Source organism: Tupaia chinensis, unplaced genomic scaffold, assembly GCF_000334495.1.
Source record: "Tupaia chinensis unplaced genomic scaffold, TupChi_1.0 Scaffold144346_1, whole genome shotgun sequence".
Taxonomy (NCBI): domain Eukaryota; kingdom Metazoa; phylum Chordata; class Mammalia; order Scandentia; family Tupaiidae; genus Tupaia; species Tupaia belangeri.
Genome location: NW_006204205.1, coordinates 5,166,264 through 5,193,416, shown reverse-complemented (window position 1 = coordinate 5,193,416; position 27,153 = coordinate 5,166,264). Strand labels below are relative to the sequence as shown.

Below are 27,153 nucleotides of genomic sequence, written 5' to 3'. Positions count from 1 at the left end.
GAAAAAAAAAAGGAAAGATGAGAAGTAATCTAAAAATGCATCTCAAAGACCTGGAAAAACAGTAACAAATGCAACCCAAAAGTAATAGTAGAAAATAAATAATAAAGACCAAAGCAGTAATAAATGAAAACAAAAAGCAACACATAAACACAAATGAAAAGCTGGTTTTTTTGAGATGAACACAATTGAGAAGCCATTAATTATGTAGACTTAGGAAAACCAGATAAAATTGAAATGAAAAAGGACACGTTTTAATGAAAATCACAGAAATAGAAAAGATCATTTGGGAGTTACACCAAGCTGGAAAAACCTAGAGAAGTAGACAAATTGCTAGACACATGTAATATACCAAGAATAAATGAAGAAATCGCCCGAACAGATCAGTAATAACTAGTGAGATGCATCAGAAATTCTCTCATGAGGAAACCCTCAGGGCCAAGTAACCAGCAGTTAGCGCAATGGCTATGTTGCTGGACTCCCACGTAGTCTACCGCGGTTCGCGTCCCAGACCCGGTGGCTTAGAACTCACACCAGGCACGTGTGCGTGCGTGCCCAAGATCCCTGGAGGAGAAGGGACTGCGGCGTGACCATCCCCCCTGGGGGGTGATTTCTCGCTTTCTGTCTCTATGTTTCTGTCTGTCTGGTGAGCGCACACGCCCTGTAGTGAAAACCTCTCAAAAAAAAAAAAAAGAAAAAAAAAAAAGAAAAAGGAAACCCGCAGGGCCAGAAGGCTACAGTGATAAACTTATTTTTTATTTTGAAGTTTTAAAATTTTATTTCATTTGCTATAGGGCACATGCACTTACCAGAAAGAGAGAAAGCAAGCCACCAGGTTCAGGACTTGAACCATGATTGGCCATTTGGGAATATCAGCACCTTAACCACACCACCACCTGCTGGCCCCTTCAATGTTGAATTGTACAGATCTTTTAAATAATTAATAGCCATTCTCAAACTATTTCAAAAGGTCCAAATGGAGGGAACCCTCCCCAACTCTATGTTAAAGCCTTCATTTCAGGGGCCAGCAGGTGGCCCTGGCAGATGGTTATGGGCTCTGGACTTCCACATGGCTGACCATGGTTTGAGTCCTGGACCTGGTGGCTTGCTTTCTCACTTTCTCACTCTGTGCCTCCTGGTCAAATTAAAATAAATAAATTAAGTAGTTCTTAAAAAATAAGTAAATAAAGCCTTTATGCCAGAAGCAGGCAAGAATATAACAAAAAAGGAAAACTACAGGGGCCAGCAGGTGGCATGGTGGTTAAGGTCCTGGACTCTCACTGGCCACAGTTTGAGTCCCAGACCTGGTGGCTTAAAAATCATGCCAGGCATGTGTGTATGTGTACCCAAAATCCCAAGAGGAAAATGGAGGAGAAAGGATTGTGACATGGCCATTCCGCCTTGGAGGGTGATTTCTCACTTTCCTCTGTCTCGCTGGTGAGCTCATGTGCCCTATAGCAAAAACAAAACAAAACAAAACAAACAACCATAAACCAATATTGCTGGTGAATGTAGATGCAAAAATCCTTAACAAAAAACAAACAAATGAAATGCAACACCACATTAAAATGATTAAACCTTGGGCCAGTCAGTGGCATGGTGGTGAAGGCAGCTAGAGTCCACATGGTTGACTGTGTGGCTTGAGTCCTGTACTTGGTGACTTAAACATGCCAGGCATGTGCATGCCCAGTATTTTGAGACGAGAATAGAAAAAGCATTGTGGCATGCCCCTTAAGGGTGCTTTCTCACCTTCTCTGTTTCTCTGTTTCTGGTGAACACACATGCCTATAGCAAAATTTAAAAACCAAAACAAACTCACTATGACAAGGTAGAATTTATCCTAGGAATGCAAGGATGGTTCAATATACACAAAACAGTAAGTATAATATATCACATTAACAGAAAGACAAAAACCATAGATTGGAACAAGCAGATGATGTAATGGTTATGTCACTGGACTCCCATGTAGTCACCTCTGGTTTGAGTCCTGAATCTGGTGGCTTGAGAGTCATGCCAGATGAATGTGCATGCATGCCTAAAATCCCAAAAGGATAATGAAAGGGAAGGGATTGTGGTAAAAGCCCTTCCCCGGGCGGTGGGAGAGGGGATGATTTCTTGCTTTCTGTCTCTGTCTTGTTCTGTCTCTCTGGTGAACTCACACAAAAACAGACACATAGACCGATGCAATGATCTCTGGTAAGCTATGCAAAAATCTCTCAAAACAACAACAAAAAACTCAATTATATCAACTAGAGCAGAAAAAGCATTTCATAAAACATGACATCTCTTCATGATTAAGACTCTCAATAAAATAGTTGTAAAAGGCACATTTTAAAAAATATATCATTATTTTTTAACCTTGACCAGAGAGAGCGAACTGCCAGGTCTGGGACTAGAACTGCTGTTGACCATGTGGGAATTCAAAGCCTTTAAGCACTGTACCACCCACCTGCCTCAGAAGACACATTTCTTTAAGACTTCTTCAAAGAATTATTTATTTAATAAAATTTGTTATTATTATTTTTAATTTGACCAGAAATGGAAAGTAAGAAAGCAAGCTGCCAGGTCTGGGACTCAAACCATGGATGGTCATGTGGGAATCTAGTGCCTTTAGCCACCGTGCCACCTGCTGGCCCCCAGAAGGCACATTTCTTAACACAATAAAGGTCATATATGACAAACACAACTAAATTCTGAATGGGGAAAGGTTGAAAACTTTTCCACTTAAAATTGGAATAAGACAAGGATGTCCACATTCTCCTCTCCTATTCAACACAGTACCAGAGAGCCTAGTGAATGCAATCAGACAAGAGAATAAAAGGCACCCAAACCTTGAAAGGAAAAAATTGTCCCTATTTACGGATGACATGATTATAAACATAGAAAATCCAAAGAACCCATTAAAAAACGCTTAGCTGTGATGGTGTGCAGTTGGCCATGTAGGAGTCTAGTACCTCAACCACAACACCACCTGCTGACCCCAACAAAGGCATTCTGTAAAATAGGAAATCAAATGGTCCATACAAATATGAAAAGGAGTTCAACCTTGCTAACAATCAGGGAAATGCAAACTAAAGTCAAAGTATCATCAAATACCTACCAAAATGGCCAAAGTTAAAAGGACTGAAATATCAGTTGGTCGGAATAGTAGGTCTTTGAGGGACTGGCAGGTGGTATGGTCGTTAAAGATGCTGGTGTCCCACGTGGCCGGCCATAGTTCAAGTCCTGGAGCTGGTGGCTTGCTTTCTCGCTTTCCCTTTCTCTGTCTCTGGTCAAATTAAAAATCAATAATAACAAAGGGAGTTAGATGAATAAATCTAAAACAAAACAAAACAGGAGTTCTTTGAACTAAATAAATATAGTTAGAATTCTGATTGGTTCTCATGCATACTACCTACGTTCATTCCTCCTGAGTTGAACCATTTATACTTTCTGGTATATTTCTCTCAGAATCTCTGGAAAAGACCATTATTAAGTATTCCAAATCCATGCCCAAATTTACAAACACTGTATTAGGAATTAGTTGTGGCCATACTATCATGATTGTCCAGAAATTCATTATCCGACTAGGATCTGCTGAAATCTATGAACATTTCTGGTTTGGAAATGCTCTCATTTTGTCACTCTTGTGAAGACAAATTCTCCTCAAATATTTCAAGACAGGAGGCAGGCATATCCAGAAAGATGGCTAAGAAATAATCTTGCTCTTTCACCTCTTTAAAACAAAAACCTACCAGGAAGAGTCACTCTGTAGCATGGCGCCACCTGGTGGCTCCAGTGCATTTTCTAATCCTTGTTTTTTATTTTTATTTATTTATATATATTTTTAAATTTCCCTTTTCAGTTCATTTCTCCAGAAGTTTTCTAAGATTATCTGCCAGTAAGACTCTGCATAGGCAGCAGCGCAGGGAGAAATTTCCCATCATTCATAAAACTATGTTGTATTCCATGAAATTGAGCATCTGTGTTTATTAAGCAGTTTTATGAAGTGCTAAAGTTGTTTGCTCATTTTTGTTGGATTTTTTTTTTCTCTTGGTGTAGAGAGTATTTTATATATGCTCTAGATACCTGTCCTTGAAGGTTATATGAATTAACGTATTTCCCAGCTCTATGGCCTTTTTATTCTTGTAAATGATTTTTTTGTTAGTTTAATATATTTAAATATATCAACCATTTTAGTGTTAATAAATTCTGACCATCCTGAGGTGTTTGGTAGACCTTACTGGTAATGCCATGTAGGGCTAGTTTTATTTTTTTGTGGAAAGGCTTTTCTATTAGATTCAATTTAATATTATTGACCATTGTTTTCCTTATTATGGTTTCCATAAAGTTACAGTTGACTATAAATTTATTTCATTTATGTTTTAGTTATTCAGAATGTCTAATATCTTTTTTTTTTTTGAGAGATTTTCACTGTAGGGCGCGTGGGCTTGCCAGACAGACAGAGAGAGACATAGAGACAGAAAGCGAGAAATCACCCCCCAGGGGGGATGGTCACGCCGCAATCCCTTCTCCTCCGTTCTCCTCTTGGGATCTTGGGCACGCACGCACACGCGCCCGGCGTGAGTTTTAAGCCACCGGGTCCGGGACACGAACCGCGGTCGACTACGTGGGAGTCCAGCGACATAGCCATGACACTAACTGCTGGTTCCCCTGTTATTACTCTTTCTTGAGAATGGTTAGCTAATTAATTTTTAGTTTTTTTTTTTTCTTTTCTTTTTTAGGTTTTTGTCATAGGGTGTGTGTGCTTGTCAGAGAGAGGAAAAGTGAGAAATCACCCCCGGGGTTATGGCCACTCTGCAATCCCTTCTCTTCCATTCTCCTCTTGGGATTTTGGCAACACATGCACATGTGGCCAATGTGATTTTCAAGCCTCTGGGTCCAGGACTCAAACTGGTAGACCATGTGGGAGTCCAGCGCCTTAGCCACCACAACACTTGCTGGCTGCAACTTTTCTTCTTTTTTAATAAATGGACAAGATTATAACGACTTCTCTACAGTCATAATCATTATCCAAAAGGATCTTATACTAATTTTCATTTGGTTCAAAATAATTGCTACTCTCCGTTTTTAAGGTTTTCTTTCTTTCTCCCATGAGCAAGAACGTGAGCATGTGTGTAGCTCAAGGTCTTGCTGCTGCTGTGCCAGCCCTGGATCACGGCATGCATGTGCCCAGCACACTCAGGGTGTCTCTGGACGCCACCTGGAGCCTCCCCATGCAGTTTGTCTCACAGAGCCTTGTTTTCTACATCACCATCTAGCTCATAGACATACATTCCTTAACTTCCAAATTTATTTATTTATTTATTTATTTATAAACATTTACCCTGAATTTTATTAATTTTGGTTAATTTCATTCTGTTGTAGTCTGTTGTCTCTGTATGAGTTAAACCCTTTGAAAATGGCTGATAGTTTCTTCATGGCTTCACACACAGGTGACTTTGATGAATGCACTGCTTGCCTGGAAATAATAATTTGCAGTTGTTGGTACAGTATTCTCTACAGGTACATTAGATTAGGTTTGTTAATTGTGTTGTTCTAATCTATGTATTTAACTGATGATTTTGGAAGGGGGGAGGGAAGGTGCCTGCTTCTAGCCTTTACTGAAACAGCTGTATTAGAATTTTAAATATGGACTTACATTTTTGGTCAAGATAGAGTATCTGACACTTTACTCTGCATCCTGACACAACTAAAAACAGCACACAATTGCCACTGAAGACATTTAGGCATCAAAGGACAGTAATTGCTGAGCACAAGAAACAAAAGAGGTGAGGCCCCACCACTGCCCTGTTTACTATCTAGAGGAAATTTCCGGGCCATAGTGCCAGGGAAGGGAAGCCCAGCCAAAGTCCAGCAGTTTGCCCGAGTTGAAGAGAGAGTGGTGGAAGCCCAGGGAAGATAAGGTGGCCAGAGTTCTATCTTGCATAAACTCTTCCTGGGAACAAAGAGGGAGCAACTTCCACCTCTTTCCATGGATAGTTTATAACAATACCAAAATCTGACTTTACAAAGTAGCCTGCCTCATAACCTAGTGGTTTGGGGAGCTGAACCACACCTACAGTTCAAATCCTGGTCATGGAGGTTTGAGCAACACCCTGACGTGTGTGTGCGTGCCCTAAATCCTGATAGGATGGAGAAATGGTGAAGGGACTGAGGCATGACCACGTGCCACTGGAAGGGTGCTCTCTCCCTCTTTCTACAGCACTCTAGTAGGCATGCACACTCTTTGGCTATTTTTCAAAAGTGGTTATAAGAAGGTAAATTGTCTCTCTTGTACATAGGTGCAAAAAATCCTAAACAGAATAATTTTGCAAAATAAAATTATTTATTAATTTTATTAATAAATTATTATAGTCTTCATCTCTTAACAGTTTTTTGATTCTTTTGTGAAGTGTGTAATTCCTCTTTTAGATCTTGCAAGAATTTCCTCATCTCCCAGATGAGGAAATGGCCAGAGATGTGTGAGATGACACCGTTATGGCTACTGAGAACAAGTGATTTCAGGGCAATAGGAGAAATGAAGATTTTCCACTGATAATTCAGCCTCCAGCCCACGAACTCACATGGAGAGGCAAGGGAGCAGGCCTCAGAAGACACCTTCATGGCTACTGAGAACTAGTGACTTCAGGGGAACAGAAGTGAAGATTTTCCAATGATAATTCAGCCTCCAGCCCACGAACTCACATGGAGAGGCAAGGGAGCAGGCCTCAGAAGACACCTTCATGACTACTGAGAACTAGTAATTTTGTGCAGCACGCTTGTGCGCTGCACGGTTTTCTAATTTTTGCTTTTTTTAAAAAAAAATAAATTATTTTTAGTTTTTTTATTCTCTGTTTCTTGGTTGTTTTTGTTGCTGTTATTTCTCTGTGTTTCCTTTTCTGCACGCTCCTGGACGCTCAGGTTGAACTTCAAGTTTGGGAAGAAACACACTTCCCATTAGATGAATAGAAATCACTGCAGACCACAAGAAATATGGGAAAGCAAGAAAATACCTCTCCTCCAAGGAAAAAGAATAACTCCTCTTCATCCACAGTCAGTTCAACGGAAATCATGGAAATGTCTGATAAAGAATTTAGAACACTCATAATGGTGAAGCTAACAGAGAAGAGAGTCAATGAACTGCAGAAGAGAAAGGAAAAAGGAGCTGACAAGTTCTGGGAGATGAGGAAATTCTTGCAAGATCTAAAAGAGGAATTACACACTTCACAAAAGAATCAAATGAAACTGTTAAGAGATGAAGACCATAATACAGGAAGTCAAAATCTCCCTTGAAAGTATTAAAAGCAGACTAGATCATACAGAAAATAGAATCTCAAGATGTAGAAGAGAAAATTGCTGGCCTAGAAAAATCCACCACAAAGACTGAGAAAATTGCCCAAAAATTTGAGAACATATGAGAAATACTAGATATCATCAAACATCCAAACTTCTGGGTAATCGGCATCCCAGAAGGCGAAAAGAGTCATAAGGGCATTGATAATCTATTCCATGAAATCCTGCAAGAAAACTTTCCAAACCTAGAGAGGCACTCAAAGATCCAGTTCCCAAGAAACACAAAGGACCCCAAATAGAATCAACCCAAGATCTTCTCCAAGACACATTATAGCCAAACTGACCAAAACCACAGACAAAGACAAGATACTAAGATTGACAAGAGAGAAACAGCAAGTTACTTACAAAGGATATCCCATCAGACTAACAGCAGACCTCTCATCAGAAATAATGTGAGTGAGCAAATAATGAAAAAATATATTCAAAATGTTAAGGGAAAAGCAATTGCAACTGAGAATACTGTATCTGGCAAGATTATCCTTCATATGGGAAGAAAAGACAAGAACATTCTCAGATAAATGAAATCTGAAAGAATTTACCAGCACCAGATCAGATCTCCAAAACGTTTTAAAGGGAGTGCTATGTTTAAATGTAGTCACACAGAAAAAAAAAGAGTTCAAAAATGAAGAAAATGACCAACTTAATTGTAGGGACAAGCCTGGGGTTGAATATTATATCCCACAATTCATCCAGGAAGACTGAACCACAACACAAGATAAATTAAGTACATGAGATTGAACTGGTGAAAGAGCATTCTGTGACTTTTGACTAAAATATTGCTGCTTTTCTTCTTGGCTTTGTTGTCTGGTTTTAAGAGTTTTTGTCCTGTCTTGAGCTGTCAATAGGTTCATGTACCTACTATTTGAACAGAATACTAACCTGTTTCCAGGCTTTTTTCTTCTTTTTTTTTTTGAGAGGTTTTTCACTGTAGGGCGTGTGTGCTAGCCAGAAAGAGAGAGACAGAGAGATAAAAAGTGAGAAATCACCACCCAGGGGGGGATGGCCATGCCACAATCCCTTCTCCTCCATTCTCCTCTTGGGATCTTGGGCACGTACACACACACACACCCAGCATGAGTTTAAGCCACTGGGTCTAGGACTCAAACCATGATCAACTACATGGGAGACCAATGATATAGCCATTAGGCTAACTGCTGGGTCCATCCAGGCTTTAAGTTTTAAGCAAATTTCCTTACCAATTCAAAACTGCTTTTCTTGAAATTACCAGCTGAACTTGCTATTGAAAGTAGATTATTTAAGAAATTGCATGATCAATAAAAAGTGGGGGAGAAAGGAATGGAATACAACTGTAGACACCAGAGATAGTGTGAGAAGAGGGTGGGAAAGGGCAGAGGGTCAGTCATAGGGGTAAAAAAAATATATACACACATATATATGTGAAACTAGAAATGGAAAATTATTGATAACATACATGATTAAGCCACTATGTAGTTTATTCTGGATGGGAAACCACTTTTTGTATGCTGTGATGATGATTAGGGGATGAATGTACATTAATTCATTTAAAAAAGTTTCAGGAAAAAAATGCATATTTGATGACTGCAGTAAGTTATATAGTCCCAGCTAGGTGCTATTTTATAGTATGTTCATTCTACTCAGTGAGGATTATGCCTGAAGTCAGACTTGGGTTCATGGATATGTATATATCAACTGCACTTGCTATTGGAAATAGATTAATTAAGTTCATTAGCAAATCAATAAAATGGGGGGAAAAGGCATAGAAAGCAACCATGGATAACAGAGACAGTGTGGGAGGAGAGTGGGACATGGCAGAGGGTGAGAGATAGGGAATCAAGTACAGGAAACAAGAAATGGAAAATTATTTGTTGACAATAACACGTATGTTGATGTGCTTGACTGAGCCACTTACAGTGTATTCTGGATGGGAAATCTCATTTTGTATGCTGTAATGATGTATAGTGAATGAATGTAAATAAATAAATTTAAATATAAAAAAAAATCTAGGTCTGTATAAATAGTTAACATAACGTGACCAGGAGGGGTTTATTCTAGTAAAGTGAAGGATGAGGAGAGAAAACAAGGGTGGATGGGAAGGCTTAACACTAAAATCTACCAATTGCTTCAGCACACTAAAAAGGTAAGAAAAAATAATCAGGTCATTGTAACAGATTCAAGGAAAGCACTTGATAAAGTTCAACTCCATAAATCTTCCTAGCAGAATAAAAGAAATCTTGGGCTAGCTGGTGATATGGTGGTTAAGGTGGCTGGATCCCACATGCTGACAGCATGGTTTGAGTCCCCAACCTGGTGGCTTGAAAAACATCCTGGGTGTGTGTGGGTCCCAAATTTTGAGATAACGAAGGGATTATGGCATAGGCATCCCCCTGGGGAGGGAGATTTCTTATCTCTCCCCCTCACTGACCCCTTCCCCCCACACTAGATCGATTAGTGTCCTATAGCAATACTAAAATCATAAACAGCACACAAATCCTACAGTAATTAGTATGCTCAATAGTAACATCTGAAAGCTCCCCTGAAATCGAAGAACAAATAAAGGAGTTCTACTCTGATTACTTCTATTAAACACTGTATTGCAGATTTTGGCTAGCACAGTAAGGCAAGATTTGGAGATTGGGGGAGTAAAGTGCCTAGAAATAGGCAAAAATATTCAAAAGAATCCACAAATTATTAGAGTTAATAAGAAATGGGGGCTTGCAGGTGGCATGATAGTTAAGGTGCTGAACTTCCACATGCTGACCACAGTTTGAGTCCTGGACCTGGTGGCTTGCTTTCTCATCTTCCCTTTCTTTCTTTGTCTCTCTCTGGTCAAATAAAAAAATAATAGTAAAAAATGAAATTAAATAATTCTTTTAAAAAATAATTTATTTTTAATTTGACCAGAGAGGGACAGAGCAAGTGAGAGCAAGAGAGAGGGAATGTGAAAAAGCAAGCCACCAGTTCTGGGACTCAAATCACGGTAAGCCAGTGCCCTTAACCACTATACCACTTGCTATTCCCAATAAATAACTTCTAAAATAATTCTTTATTTAGTACTCATTCATTCATCTTAATTTGACCAGAGAGACACATAGAGCGAGAGAGGGAAAGAAAGCAAGCAGCCAGGTCCGGGACTCAAACCACGGTCAGCCATGTGGTAATGTCCAGCGCCTTAACCACCATGCCACCTGCTGGTCCCATAAATAATTATTAAGAAAAAAAAAAGTGAATCGAACAAGGTTGTTAGACATGAGGTCATTACGAAAATTATTTCAGTATTTTAGCAACAAATAAAACTATTTTGAAAAGGCATATTTTTAGGTTTTAAATGATTTATTACTATTATTTTGCTATAAGGCATGTGCACTTGCCAGAGAGAGAGAGAGAGAGAGAGAGAGAGAGAGAGAGAGAGGGAGAGGGAGGAAAGTGAGAAATCACCCCCCAGAGGGGATGGCCATGCTACAGTCCCTTCTCCAGTCTCTTTATGTGATTTGGGCAAACATGCACCTGGTGTTCTTTTCAAGCTGTCAGGTCCAGGACTTGAACCGCACAGTTGGCCATGCAGAATCCAGTGCTTTAACCTCCATGCCATCTGCTGGCCCCTAAATAGGTATTTCACAAAACAGAGCTTTTTTTTTTTTTAAAGAATTATTTAACTTTCTCTATCCCCTCCCCCCTTCTTTAATTTGACCAGAGAGGGACAGAGTGAAAGACAGAGTGAGAGGGAAAGTGAGAAAGCAAGCTGCCAGGTCCAGGACTTGAACTGTAGTTGGCCACGTGGGAGTCCAGCACTCTTAACCACCAAGCCACCTGCTGGCCCCACAAAAGAGAGCATTCAAATGGCCAATAAGTATATGAAAATATACTTTGCATTATTAGTCATTTAAGAATAGTTAACAAGTACACATTCATCAGAATATGACATGAGAAAAAAATAAGCTGACTGGGCTGCTGAAAGGGAGGCCTCTGGGATAACCAGTTCCTCTTTCAGCACTTCGTATCCAGTGCTTCAAGGGCGGGTGATTTACAGGAGGGCTCTTCGGGTAAAATGAAGTTCTGCCATATCCCTTAAACACAAGGGCTGGGTTCCTAACATCGGACACACAGAAACTAGTTTCCTAGAGTGGCTGTAACAAATGACCACAAATTGGATGGCTTAAGACAACACAAATGTATTATCTTACAGTTCTGAAAGCCAGAAGTCCAAAATGAAGGTGTCAGCAGGGCAGTACTTCCTCTGGAGGCTCGGGAGAGGATCCCTCCCTCATCTCTCAGTTCTGGGAGCTGCCAGCATTCAATCTATTGCTGCTGCCTTCACACTGCTCTCTCCTCTGTCTGTGATCCATCTTCTTTTGCCTTTCTTGTAAGGACACTTATGATGCCATTTAGGTCCTACCCAGAAAACCCAAGATGCTAGTACATCTGCAAAGACCCATTCCCCAAATAAAGTAACATTTACAAGTCCCAGTGGTGAGGGTTTTGGGATAGCCACTATCAACCTACTACATGTGCATTTAATACTTTTGAAATAAAGGAATGAACTACCGAGGCTGTGGAGAGATGGAACGGCCTGAGATGACCCAGTATGTGTGTTAAAAGAGGGTGAATGAACTAGAAGCTTAAAAAGGCCTTAGCTATTCAAAGGAATAACGTTTTCTAGGTACAGAGGGAATACAGGGAGGAAATTTTACACAGTGGTGCTAAAACAGAATTCCTTCCTTTGCCAGGAACCTGGGATCTGATCTCATAAAAGAAAGGGCTCCCTATCTCTTATGGGAGCCATTTCTCGGTGTTCACCTGCAGCTACAGGTCATGCAGCACAGCTCTGACGAATGGGATGCAAGAAGAAATGTGCACTTAGAGCTTCTGAGAAAGTCACTGGTTCTGCTAATAAACAGGGACACACATTGGCACCTTTTCCTCTAAATGCTTCCTTCTTCCTTCTTTCCTGAAATACTGAGGTGATATCTGAGGTATAAACGTCAGGACATTTTATCTGGACAGTGTGCCTGTGGAATTTCTGTAGTAAGAGAAAAACAAGTCCCAGTAGTGTTTAAGCCACTGTTATTTGGTTTGTAAATACAACTTTTTAAAATCCCAACAACAGCTTGGTGGTTTAGAGATTCTGTACAGTGAAGAATAATCACACTACTCCAAATTTCTCGTTATTTAAAAAATAAAGCCTTCAGGGGGCTGGCAGACGGCGTGGTGGTTAAAGGCGGTGGATTCCCACATGACTGACCATGGTTCGTGTCCCGGACTTGGTGGCTTGATCTCTCGCTTTCCCTTTCTCTGTCTCTGTCTGGTCAAAATAATAAATAGTAATAACAAATGGAATTAATATAAATAATTAAAAAAAAATAAGGCCTTCACACCATCATAGGTCCCATTCTAGCACTCCTGAATGGCTGAGTACAATAATTCCCTCTGTTCCCTACATTCACCATGAAGTGCACAGAAGGTTAATGTAGATTCTTTATTGAGTCCACCAATGTATTAGTAGATATGATAATAATAAATGGTACTTTTACATTCTCTTAACCAAAAATATAACAAATATTTACACTTGGTAAAAATACAAAAAGCATACAGAGGCACTGTCTTTCTAAAAGACATAAGTTTAAGAGGTATCAAAAAATAGGAGACAAACATTGCTTGTTACAGGATACCTTACAATCACTGAATTGTGCAGTATAATTGCTATTTGATTATTACAACTGTGCAGTTTTGTGTTTTTCTTTTGCTGATAAGCTTACATGTTTTCATTTTAAAAGATCAAGTTTGACTGCATTCTGTGTATCAAAAATAAAAAAGCTTTTAAAACGCACAACAAAAGCTAAAGATGAACTGGGGTTCAAGTTTAAATTTGAAAATGTACTGATGTTTTTCTGAAGATTTATCCCTTTTTTCTAGCCTCTTAGGTAATGCTAAAAGTATACATAAACTTTAACATCACATTTTAAAGAAACTTAAAATTGTATCAGAATAACAATCACAATTTTAAATATATAAGGAAACCTTTTCTCTCCTCTCCCCTTTTTGTAGGAGAAAGAACATTCAAATTAGGTTTGTTCTTAGGAGCTCCCATGATTACTGTACTGCCACATTTCCAGCCTGGGAGAGATTCTCAAGGAAAAGATGTAGACAATGATGTGACTTACCATCCCCATGAAAACCCACTAAAGGCTTTTCCACTCTACACAGCATACTGAGAGTAATCATTTGGAGGAAAGGAGAACCTATCAATCATCATAAGCTTTTATGAAGCATATATTGAATATCCTGATTCTCTAAATCTTTCAGTAGGAAGAAATTTTGCTGAAACTATTTGGCAAAAGTTTGCACTGAGGGCTGACTGCTTCGATAGTGTTGGCAGACTCAAGGTTGAGGTGGGAAGAGAGAACACTAGTTTTTTTCATTAAAGTTAAAAATTTATAAAATAAAAACAAAAACAAATGGGAATTTGGAACTGAGCAAATACAGGTTAAGGCTTCTCTTGTCTCTAGTCACATGACCAACTAAGAGAAGGCAGAAATGTATAGTGAATTAAAATATAAAAATCAGAACCTCACAATTTTTTTCAAGGATACATATATATCAGACTACAAAGCATTTGGCCTTAGTTTCTGATCAATGTGATCGGCTGAACCAAACACTCACAGTTACAGGTAGATAAAACAAAGGCAGCTACAAGGTGCAAGTCTAAAAACCACAGGCCTCAACTCTGTGCACGGTATTATTCACACCTTTAAGGACAAAGACAGGTAAGGCTTCCATTTGGTTTGAAAAACCTGCTAAAGAAACAGATACTGTGCAAACAGGACATCTTTTTTTTTTTTTCTAGAGTAATGGATATAAAATGGTGATGATAGATACCCAAATATGATAAAAAGGTGGGTATAGCAAAAATATCTTTCACTTTCTTTGTTTTGCTGTGGACATGAACACAACATTGTGTAAATCAGTGAAGGAAAAAAATGATAATCAGACAACCACTGTTTAATTATATCACCAGACACTGTCTATAGGCCCAGTCACTAGAATGTGACTTTCAAATCAGGATTTTCGATTCAGACTACTCTCTATTTAAAAGAGCCAAAGAAAGCTATGAAGCCACTAACAAACCTGGGTTTAATGTCTAAGGCTTAACTTTCGGATTAATGTTTTTTTTTTTTTTTTTTTTTTTTAACCCAAGAGAATTTCTCAGAAACATTATTTTTCCTAAAATGAAGACACAATCATTTTGATGGAAAAGATGAACCACTACCATTTCCCACTTGGAACTGATGTGATTTCAAAACAAACATAGGTAGAAAGACACGGGGGTGAGACAGCTAGAGAAAGAAAACTCCTAAAGTGGAAGTCACAAACCAATTAAAATCACACATGGTTACATTTGAACAACTATTCAGAAGTAAACCCATTTTGGCTCCAAGTTGATCTGCGTAGTGCACATAAAAGGCTTTGGCTTGTTTTTTTTTTTGTTTTTTTGTTTTTTTTTTGGTATTTAAAGTTTATTAAAATCTCACTTGTCTTCACACTAAAAGAAATTAAACTTAATACATAGAAAATAATATATTTAATTTGTAAAAATGTGAAAAATCTACCCCATTCAGTAAACAGTCACTGAAATTTTAATTAAATACTTAAATTAAGTGTGCCAAGTTAAAGAGGTGGGGAAGGTATGTCCTTCTCAAGGGCTAAACTGAGAATGAAGAGATAATAATTTTTGTAATTCTATCTCCTCTTTTCCTACAAAAAATTCAGCCAATTAAATACTTTGGTAGACCTTTTACTCTAGGTAACTAAGAGCTGCAGAGTTTATCAAAACTGGAGACAACTTGGTGCTCTAAGATGTGTGAGTGGTATGTTGCAGAACACTGCATAATGTCAAATTCACCTTCATGATTACAACCCCAATTGTAATTGGTTATATTTCTTTTAAAAAAATGGTTATACTTCTTTTTAAAAAAGACCTTTATACTACTTGTGAGAAATTTTAGTTTTGGACTTCTATAAAGAAGAACTTGCTAAAACCCATTATTTATTAGATTAATATTTTAGTTATAATTAGATGCAGCATGACTTTCACTTCAGAAGAAAATGTGTATATACATGTCATTTAACATCAAATTTCATGTTTTGGAAATCAGGGTTCTACCCACCCCATCCTAACCCCTCCTCCCTTCTCTCTAAAGACTGACAAGAAATCCAGCCTCCTTTGGCCTTTCACACCATGGCCAGCGGCTTCCTAACACCTCCACCGCAGGTTTCGTATTCCGCTCAGGAGACCGTCCACTGCATTGACGCTACAGATCAAGCTTCATCTCTGTAAAGATCAAGCATATCATCTCTGTAAAGATGACTTTCATTTGGTCAGACTAGAGACAGTTTTATGACCTCAAATATAAACATCAGCTAGTAAGAGTTCCCAAATACAAACAAAACCACAACACTTCAAACAATAAATTATTTTCAAATACATAACAACATACTAGGTATCAGCAGACATTTTTAATTTGTCCTTCAGCCCAAGCTATGGCTTGGAAATAAGAACGCTGCTTCTTTAAAATAATTTGCTAAATGAAAATCTATAGTGATATACATGGGGATGACTCAGTTTGAATCTGTTCTGGAACTGTGGTCCCAAGGCAGGTCTGGCGTGCAAAGTAGAGACTGGTCTCCAGGCACAACATCCACAGCTGGGGAGACTACGCATCTGCAGGGGTTACGTGAAAGGGCCGACTCAGGTGTAGCGCACTGCGCAGAACACAGGAGCTAGAACCTTTGGGTTAGCAGTAGCATCAAGGTGTTTGCTGGCAATGGCCTGGGAATCATGAGGTGGCTCTGCCCACCCCTCCATGATTTTCAGCGGTTTTCACATGGGTCACCCAAAGGCTAGACTGCTGAAACCTGTTCGTTTTCTGAAAAAACAAAACAAAACAAAACAAAACAAAAAACCCCATCATTAACTGACAGATCAGTATGTAAATGAAGATCAATAATCTAGTAATCTATTTAGAAAATTAAAATTAAGCATTTTTAACAAGTAAATTCCCTTGAATGTCCCATCAAGGCAAAGATTTTATTTAATAACACTTCTAATTTCTTATCACACCAAAGTCTGACAAGATAAATAGGAATTTCATAAATAACTGGCTTTTAATCACTTTATTATTCTATTGTCTAAAAGGATAAAACTCCATTAATTTTTAATAAAGCAAAAGACTTGATTGTTGGGAAAGTAATGATGTATTTTTCTATGCAAAAACATGCATGACCTTCCCAAGCACACAGTAACTATTGTCATAGCTACAAGGTTAAGAGTTTTGCTAATAAGAGGAATTACAGCAACAGTATTATTTCAGCATTTGAAATGCAGCTTCAAGTGCCCATGAATTAATGTACAATGCCATCAATGTCAAGTGGCTCCTCTCAAAATTATCCTATTAGACTGAGCTGCTGTTCTGTACAGACAAGAATACACCATCTGAGCCAGAAGAAGAATACTGAGCACACAGAAATAAGCAGATTGTTCTTTCCATTAAAAGAAAAAAAAAAAAAAAACAACACCATCAGATTTAAGGATTGCTTAATTTTTAACAGAGATTCTAAGGCATTTAAAGAAAACATTATTACCATAAAACACCAAATAAAGACCATTTAGTATGTTCAGCAATTCATTTAAGAGCCATTAAGGTAGTGTGTCAACATACCATCTGCTTCGCTATCTGCGTCAGGCACATCTGCTAGTTTAGGATGGGATGGCTGCAAATTGTGCCTCTGAGGCTGAGTTACAGTCTTCGATGGAACACGGGCCACAGGGTTGCTACTGAGAGAAGCTGGTGGCAGTCTAGACAGGCTGTTAGGCATCATCTTTGACCTCTGCACTGCCACACTATAATCTGGAGGTTTTAGGTGCGGGTGGGGTCCTTCCTTTAGGTCTGCTAAAGAAATCCCCATATATCCTGGAGGAGTAGGAGGTGGCTCCCTATACCTATCGTCCTTCTTGGGTGAGGTGACACAGTACACTGGCATGAAAAATAAGCAATGGAAATGTTAATGAAAAATTAAATAAATAAATAAGAAAACACACAAACTTATTACAATGACAAAAACAGAACTTAAAAACAGACAAAATGAATAAATCTGAATGACGGATTAAAAATGTTTTTAAAAAGCTTGATAAACTTAATACTAAACCTGTTTTAAAATACATAAACAATTTCATTAAGTTTTAAAGAATTATTTGATTTTTATTTATCATTATTATTTTTAAATAGCATGTGCACTCATCAGCAAGGAGTGGGGGCTGGGGTAGGGAGAGAAAGAAAGCACTTCACCAGGTGTGGGACTCAAACTGTGATCGACCATGTGGGAGTCCAGTACCTTTACCAGCATGCTACCTGCTGGCCCCACTTCATTAAGGTTTATAAACATTAAATGAATGAGAGGGAGCTGAAGGAATAAACACTAAAGATAAGCTCCCTTCTGCAGTTCAGCCCTCACATTACAAGTATACGACAAACTGCTGAAGTAACATCAGCCCTATGATGACTGAGGACAAATTAGAAATTCCCCCATTTGTTTGGGTCATCTACTTAAGGGCTACTTCACTCTTTCCCTAGACATGAACTGGTGTTTTCTGGCGCTCATGAGTATACTAGCTCAGTCCTGGCATGAACAACTTTAATGTTCCTGATATAGAGGAAATAATTTCTTCAAGAATTTTTTCTAACTTTAGTTTTTGATTAAGAGGTAAAGAAAAAAACATAATTTTAGGAAATTCATCTTAAAATAAATTTCTCTGAGGGGTCGCCAGGTGGCATGGTGGTCGAGGTACTGGATTCTCACATGGCCAACCATGGTTCAAGTCTCAGACCTGGTGGCTTGCTCTCTCACTTTCTTCCCCTCTTTCTCTCTTTCTCTTGTCAAATTAAAAAATAACAACACATAAAGTTAAATATTTAAAAACAAACAAATCAATGTCTCTGATTTTCACAGAAAATGGGACTTAAAAATCTGTTTCCCTTAGTTTGTGAGTCCTGAACTAAGGCAATGCTTCCAAAACATCAGAAATAGGTTGAAGAAGAAATTCCACAAAATAAGATCCACAGAATCCACAAGACAAATGGCTTTGAAGACCTTGATCATGCAAGAGACTTTCCAAACTCAAAAACTGATTAGACACAAGCAGAACACATTAAAAATAACAACATAATTCTTTTTTATTTAATTGCCAGAGGATATGTGCACTCACTAGGCAGAGACAGAGAGAGAGAGAAAGGGAGGGAGGGAGAAAGCACCCTCCAATGGGATGTCTTCATGCTGCAATCCCTTCTCCACTTCTCCGTCCTGCTGGAATTATGGGCATGGAGACACACTTTGCCCAGTATGTTTTTCAAGCCACTGTGGCTGAGATTCAAACTGTGGTCAGCTTTATGGGATTCGGTTTGACCACTAGGCTCTGAGGTTGTCCATACATAATTCTAATATTAACTCTTCTATTAGAAGACTAGGCTTGTTCTATACATTGAAATTTCTGTGATCCTACCACTAAGATTGCATGTAGTATCAAGGCCAGAAAGAGTTTCCATTCTCATTTGAGCTTATTTAGGGTTGCGTGGTTGGGGTAGAGAGGATGTCAAGAAAAGTAAAAAAAAAAGAGTAAGTGATTTGTCCAGAGTCACCCAGAAATCAAAGATTTACAAACTGTGAGATCAACTGATGGCATAGTGCTTATGGTGCTGGACCCCCATATAGTTAACCATGGTTTGAGTCTTGGACCTGGTGGCTCAAACCTCACATCAGGTGCGCATGTGTGTATGCCCATTCACACAGGGGGTGAATGGAGAAGGGATTATGGTGTGGCCATCCATCCTGGGGAGTGATTGCTCACTTTCTGTCTCTCTGGTGAGCACACACACCCCCTACAGCAAAAATCTCTTAAAAAAAAAAAAAGATTTTAAATTGATATTCCCATATGGACAAGAGAAAGGTGTTTTTGCTATAGAACACATTTATTTGCTTGAGAGAGAGAGAGATGAAAAAAAGAGAGAGTGATAAATTACTCCCTGTGGGGATGGCTATGTAGCAATCCCTTCTCCTCTTGGGATTTTGGGTGCATGTGCACAAGTGCCCAGCATGATATTTAAGCCCCCAGATCCATGACTTGAACTGTGCAGTTGGCTATGTAGGATCCAGCTGTCCCAACCTCTATGAAACCTACTAGCCCAAGAGAAAGATTTTTATATCTTGTACATTACACATATGCTTATATATCCTTGTAGCAGTCATCAAATAAAAAAATCCTTGGAAAACGAGGAATGAGCTAAAAATCTAATGTACAGGGGCCAGCAGATGGCGTAGTGGTTAAGTCGTTGGACTCCCACATGGTTGATCGTTGTTTGAGTCCCAGACCAAGTGGCTTGAAACTCATACTGGAGGCATGTGTGTGCATGCGTGTCCAAGATCTCAGGAGGAGAATGGAGGAGAAGGGATTGCGGTGTGGTCATCCCCCGGGGAGGTGATTTCTCACTTCCCCTCTCAGTCTCTCTCTTTCTGGCAAGTGCACACACCCTAACACATACACACACACACACACACACAGACAGACAAAAATGTGACGTATAAATGCAACTTAACAAGTAACTTGGCTGGCCCGTCGCCTATAGTGGTTAAGGGAGCTGGATCCCAGCCTCAGTGGCTTGAAACACATGCTGGGCACATATGCCTGCATACCCAAAAATCTCAAGAGGATGGAAAAGGGATTGTGGTGTGACCATGCCCCTTTGGAGTGTGTGTACTCCTTCCCCCTGCTGGCAAGCACCTGTATCCTCTGGCGATTGAAAACAACAACAAAAAACCCCCCAAGTAACTGGAAAATGAGCACATTTGCCATTCGCATTTTTAGTCATTAAATGTGACCTCATGAATATTTTACAGAACTGAGTTGATGATAGTATGGACTCAAAGTTCAGTCACTCCACATAAGTAGAAAAGCAGTGGCTATTATATATTCAATTACTTTTATAAATCAGAGAAGAACATTTTCAAGTATGTTATGGCTAAATACTAAAAAGAATGCTCTAAGAAAGCTTAGAATGGAATCTATACATAGAACTTGGCATATTCATAAAAACTCAAAAAAAAAAAAGAAGCTCTCTGTCCCTCTCTTTCTGAAGAACACATGCACCCTAATAGCAAAAACCTCTTAAAAATAAAAGAAGTTGGCATATTCATGACATACACCAGAAGGGTACACTGAAAATGTTTTGGACTTTTTTTATATAGTCTCTCATTTTTACTATATACAAGTAATAGCAGAGTCAATGTTTCTACCACATATTCATTGCAACTGTGATCCAAAGAACTTATAAAGTGACAAAGAGAATAACTAATTCTTTTATTACTACTATGTAATGGGATATTCCTCAACAAAAACAGAAAAATCTTAAAACACGACATACTTGTCTAATTAAATACCTCACACCAGGATTTTCATTTTAATGAATATCTCTTCAGAAGCCCTTGAGAAGCCATAAGTTTTGGGGAAATTTGCTTGTGGAGGGTGGAAAAAAGGTTGGAGTGAGAAAATGATTTTTGTAAGAATAAAATCCTGAACTAAGACATGTCAGTGCCATTTTTGCCACTTATCTCTAAATGTCAAAACTACAAAAAGTACACAACTTACCAATCAAGCCCTTTTCTGTACTTGAAGTGACAGTTTTATAAGCTGGGTCTGTGGCATTCTTGGGCTCCAAGACTTCAGATGATTCGGCTGGGGTGCTCTCCAACACTCTCCGTTTAACTGTCCCGTAGTTTGGTTCGTATGTGTCAGATAGGGAGCTGGAGGATGTCCAGCTCTGCCGCAACTGATTGGGCTCTCGGCTTCCTTTACACTGACCGCAAGTTCTAGAACAGCCTTTAGGGCAGGAATAGGGCTCACAGTCAGTGGGTTCAACCTCAGCAATGGGGTCCTCCAAATGGGTATGTTTATAAGAGTTCAAAATATCCCAGCTTTTTGGGTTTGGAAGGCTTTGGAAATTGTCATGGGAGCTGCTTGAACAGGAAGTCCAACTTCCACGACCACTGTCAGCTGCTTCTATAAGGATATGTTCATGAGATATCTCTTCACTGCTCATAGAAGATGAGACAACTAAACCCTTGAGTAGAGATGGCTTTGAGAGTGTCCACCTAAAATTGGAGATAATGCACAATTTAAAGTAATTTATTGGCTTACTGTAAAAACTTCATCTCCACTGCAAGTATTACTGCCTACAAGAAACTACAGAATATACATTAAGTGTTCATGCTAGAATAATCCAGTAAAAAAAAAAAACAACAAAACTATAATCAAACATCACTAAACTCCTTATTGGCATTAATTTTATTACTCACTAGAAACAAAACACTAAAGAAGCTCAAATGCTTAACAAGATTTCCTCTGAAATTTTCTTGATTTTAAATGAAAATGCAAAGATGAAGTTTGAAACAAAATTAAGAACACGTTTTCATTCTTGGTCCGTAATACCAGATGTTCTCTATGCATATAGAATTAAGAACTCCAAACTTGGGCCCAGACAGTGGTGCAGCTGTAATTATGCTCTGCAAGGCTGAACCACATGGAAAGGATTTGAGTTCACACCCAGAGACCTCTCTGACTATACTGGACACACACATGCCTGTGACCCAAGTCTTGCCGAAGCTATGGGTGAATCACGGCATTAAAACCCTGTCAGGGGTGCTGCTCCTCCTCCTCATGCAAAAAATAAAAAAGCTTGGGACCAGCAGGTGGCATGGTGGTTAATGTGCTGGACACTCCCACATGGCCGACCAGGGTTCAAGTCCTGAATCTGGTGGCTTGCTTTCTTACTTCCTCTTTCTCTCACTCTCAACCTCTGTCTCTCTCTGGTCAGATTTTAAAAAATAAATGAATAAATAAAATAAATAATTATTTAGAAAAATAAATAAAAAAATAAAAAAGCTTATAAAACAAATTCTCAACTTGAGGAAACATTTTCATTCTTAAAGAATTATTTTATTTAACTTTATTTGTTTATTTTTAATTTGACCAGAGAGGGACAGTGAGAAAGTGAGAGTGAGAGAGAGAGAGAGAGAAAGTAAGAAAGCAAGCTGCCAGGTTCAGGACTTGAACCTTGGTTGGCATGTGGGAGTCCAGCACCTTTAAACGCCAAGCCACCTGCCAGCCCCAATCTTTCAATGTACTTCTGTAGTTAGCTTAATACGGTGCTAAGAAAACAACTATCTTTCTAACTACCTACTAAATGAATCCTATCACTTACTGGAAGGCTATCCCAAACTAAGACTCATGAGCCAAAATAAGTCAACAGACTTTTTTTGTGTGTCTGAAGCAAAGGATGGGTTTTACATTTCATTTATTTAAAGAGTTATTTATTTATTTAATTTGTTATGATTTTTTAATGTGACCAGACAGAGACAGAGAGAGAGAAAGAGAAAGTGAGAAAGCAAGCCACCAGGTCTGGGACTCAAACCACGGTCGGTCATGTGGGAGTCCAGTGTCCTTAACCACCATGCCACCTACTGGCCCCCAAAATAGTACTTATTAGCATATTCAGTATAGAGAATAAATACTTGACCCTCATATTTTTTAATTAAAAAAATGTCAAGAATTACCTTTTATTTCTTTGACACATAATATTTGTACATATTTATGGGTTGCAGTGTGATATAGCGATACATATGTTTATGATGTGTAATGGTTAAATCAGGGTAATTAGCATACCATCACCTCAAACATTTATCATTGCTTTGTGTTAGAAACATTCAAAATCCTCTCTCCTAGCTGTTTTGAAATATATAATACATTATTGTTAACCATCATTACCCTATTGTGCTACAAGAACAGTAGAACTTAATTATTTCTAACTATGTTTTTGTACCGATCCCCCCTATCCCCCCAGCCTCTGGTAACCACTATTCTAGGCTCTCGCATTCATGGATCCCTTTGCATTCATGGATCCCTTTACGACTGCCCAGGGGACCCATGGTCAAGATGCGGAGCACTGCTTGCAATGGCACTGAGGCATAGGTTGTGTGATACGTAAACAAGTAAGAATTTTTACCCAGGCCCAAGCTGACTATGGTCTCCTATTCCTGAGGGGCGCTCTGTCTTTTCCAGTGCCCCACTGGATTCAGGAACTGCCAGAGCCTGAGAGGAACACCGTTCATCCTGCAGAGCTGCAGACATGGAGTCGACAGAACAATTGCTTACGATGCTTGACCGTGAGGAAATCTCGCTATGGCTGGAGTCAGACAAGTTGTCAGATTTAGCTGATGGTGTAAGTGTATAACCTGAATGAGAAAAGAACACTGATCAAACTATAAAACAATGGAATGCACGGTAGGGCATTTAGGGAAAGGATAAAGAAAAACATAGTTAAAAAAAAAGATAAAATAGTAATCTCAGTTTTTAGCTATGTAGAAGTAATGGAGCCAATCTCCTCCACATATTCCCCCACATATTAATTCACCTACTATGCACATCAATCCAACTAATTTTTTTTTTAAAGTAAGTTAGGAATCTAGTATTACTGAGAAAACTAGTCTGAAAGGGTACCTGTCCCCATCTCCCGTTCCTTTGATTAACATAAGTATCTGATGGTCTTGTCTAAATCCAAACACTACTTTGCAGTAGGAGTGGGAATGAGAGCAAAGGCTCAAGGAAAAGAACTGCAGTTTTGCTTTTCCAGAGTGTATATACTTACCCTCTAGGATTCTGCTTATGCCATCTAAGAAGTCTTGCCCCGAGTTGAATCACTGTTTTAATATTTTTAAATAAGTTGTTTCTGATTTGTACTTAATTTTACACCTAGTTTTCTTTTTCTTTACCAATTTTGCAGAATATTACATCAAAGAGTTGACAGGGCCAGCAGGTGGTGTGGTTAAGAGAGCTAGACTCCCACATGGCTGACTGAGGTTCAAGTCCTGGACCTGGTGGCTTGTTTTCTTGTTTCCCTCCTCTCTCTCTCACTCTGTCCCCCTCACTGGTCAAACTAAAATTAAATAAGTAATTAAAACGAAATAAAAGAATTCTTAAAAAAGAATATTACATCAAAGAGTTGAATGATAAGACTTAAGAAGACTGTGTTATGAAGAAAACAATATACACAGGTTTTAAACTGCTCTCTGAGGGGACCAGCAGGTGGCACGGTGGTGAAGGTGCTGGACACTCCCACATGGCTGACCAGTTCAAGTGCCGTACCTGGTGGCTTGCTTTCTCTCTCTCTCTGTCAAATTAAAAAATAAATGAATGAGGGGCTGGCAGGTGGCATGGTGGCTAAGGGTGCTGCTGGACTCTTACATGGCCAACTGCAGTTTGAGTCCTGGACCTGGTGGCTTGATTTCTCTCTCTCTTGCTCTGTCCCTCTCTGGTCAAATTAAAATAAATAAATAAAGTTTAATAAAATAATTCTATTAAAAATGAATAAAGTTAAAGAAATAATTCCAAAAATTAAATAAGTTGTTCCCCGAATTACTGCACAACAGACAATTACAGAAATTTTCTCCTATAGTCTTGGAATCAAGGGGTGGAGATAGAGTGATATAGAAGGATCCAAAACCAAATCTGCAGTATGCTGGTTAAGTTGCAGTCTATTATGATAATTAAAAGGAAAAAAATGCCTAACTTTTATTTACAAATAAAAGAAAATAACCTAAGTAATTCCAGCAAAGGATAGGTCTCAAAGAAGCAAGAACATTTTCTTGCTTGCAGAAGAAACTGAGGTTAAATAGGTACAAATCCATTGGGCCGATTACTAGAATTCCCATTAGGACAAACTATAACTTTGGAAATGCTACTGGAATTTTTAGGGCGTTGGCTTCTTCATGATAAAGAGTAAGACAACAAACTAAGCTCCAGTGTCTGACCCTGCTTTAGGGATCTTGAAGTTTATTCGTATGTAACTTGAATCATTAAAAATAAGTTGCTCAGGGCCGGTAGGTGGCATGGTGTTTAAGGTGCTAAACTTCCATGTGGCCGGCTGTGGTCTGAGTCCCAAACCAGGAGGCTTGCTTTCTCACTTCTCCCTTCTCTCTCTCTGGTCAAATGAAAAAATAGTAACAAATGGAAATAAATAAATATCTTTTAAAAAGTGTTGCTCAATAACCTTATTAAGTAGTCCTATTAACTATTTCCAAAAGAAAATTTGGACCCAGAAAATGTGTGATTTACACTTGGCTTATAGTGCCAAGAACAGAGTAAGTCAAGACAAGTCAGTCTCTTGACTTCTATCACATATCTCTGAACCTGGAATCACTGCTATTTGTCAGTGTCCATGAATTGATTAGTCAATTTCCAAGAGGACCAAGAAAATAAATGTGCTGAAAAAAATCAAATCACCTCCATCAAAAGAAAATCATTGCTTCATCCTATGGGACAGACTTGCTTTACTATTTTAAAACTAATTTCATCCTTATATCTGTAAGGTCAGTATTCTCAAATATTACCAATTCTAAGACTCTCCTGGAAAACTTACTAAAATATCCATTCCCAGACTTGTTATCTGGCAATTCAAATTTATGAGGATTGGAGCAAGACACAGTAGTTGCATGTTTAAAAAAGTTTCCCAGATGATACTTAGACTCATCCCTTCCCCTCGGTAAGGGATGTGTAAAGAGTGAATGATATGAAAAGTATATGCTGGGCCAGCTCCATGGCTTGATGATTAAAACAGTCAGATCCTACATGGCCAACCACACAGTTCAAATCTGGGCCCTGGCAGCCTGAAAACAGGCCTGATGTGTGTGCATGCATGCCCTGAATTTTGACAAGAGTGGAGAAGGGAGTGCAGAGCGATTGCACCCCACTGGGGGGTTCTCTCTGCCTTTCTCTCTCTGTTTTCCTCCCTGGTGAGTGCATGTACTCTCCGGTAAATTAAAAAGAGAAAGCATATGTCGGCCACCTCTATGGTGCAATGGCATTGCATTGCTCAAGAGAAACAGGATCCCTCATGACAACTGCAATTTGAATCCCTGGCCTGGTCAGTCTGCGAGGCACACATGTATGAGTGCTCATGATCTGATGGGTTGGAAGACTGGAGGAAGGGTATTGTGGCATGACCAGACCCTACGGAGGGTGCTCATCACTCTCTCACATTATGTACATGTGCACACTCTATCATAAATAACTAAAGTTTTTTCGGTGTATGTGAACAAGATGCAGTTTCTTGCCTCCCAAGAGGTACTTCTTCCTTTAGCTTGTAACATAGAGGAAGTACTAAATAACAATGAAGTTCTCAGGCAGGGGTTTTGGTCAGATTATATTACTGTGAATTTTATGGTGAAACTGAACACTGGTTCCTAAAAAACCTCCATTTCTCAGACTCAGCTGCTATCAGTAGGAAATAAAGCCAACTACAAAAAACAACAAATATAAACTTTACTAGTGCAATACATTAGTAAAATAACATATGTACAAATAAGGCACTTTAAATCAACATGACTTTGTTGCTAGAGGACATTAATACCAATCATAAAATTCTTATAAATTATATTTTAACTAAGTTGTCTACGCTTTGACAAATGGCTTAATTTAAGCTGTATTTACATTAATAAATAAAACAAACAACACTAAAATTAAAAAAGGAATTTCATCAGAGTGTCTTTCTCCTTTTAGACTTGAATCGCATATAGAAGCAGTTTAAAGTATTACTGGTGCCTCGGCTATTTGAATTGAAGATGTCACTCTCTTTCTCATCTTTGATGTTGCTTCCAACATCCTTCACTTTCTCACAGCTTTCTGTAACTTGATTGTGATCTGCGTCCTCTTTTTTGCTGTTGACTAGTCTCTCCCTTGAAAGA

At 38.8% G+C, this 27,153-nt stretch overlaps 1 protein-coding gene across 7 annotated transcripts in view; it reads right to left on the bottom strand.

The window, feature by feature from the left end:
- Positions 1-12,773: 12,773 nt before the first annotated feature.
- Positions 12,774-27,153, bottom strand: part of RAPGEF6 (Rap guanine nucleotide exchange factor 6) — a 263,794-nt gene continuing 249,414 nt past the window's right edge. For all 7 annotated transcript variants that reach the window (XM_006166893.3, XM_006166895.3, XM_006166894.3 and 4 more), the window contains 4 exons: positions 23,418-23,646; positions 21,005-21,507; positions 17,028-17,342; positions 12,774-16,235 (listed from right to left, as the gene is read on the bottom strand). In XM_006166893.3, the coding sequence (XP_006166955.1) occupies positions 16,210-16,235; positions 17,028-17,342; positions 21,005-21,507; positions 23,418-23,646 (1,073 nt within the window). In that variant the 3' untranslated portion in view covers positions 12,774-16,209. The remainder of the gene's footprint in view (positions 16,236-17,027; positions 17,343-21,004; positions 21,508-23,417; positions 23,647-27,153) is intronic.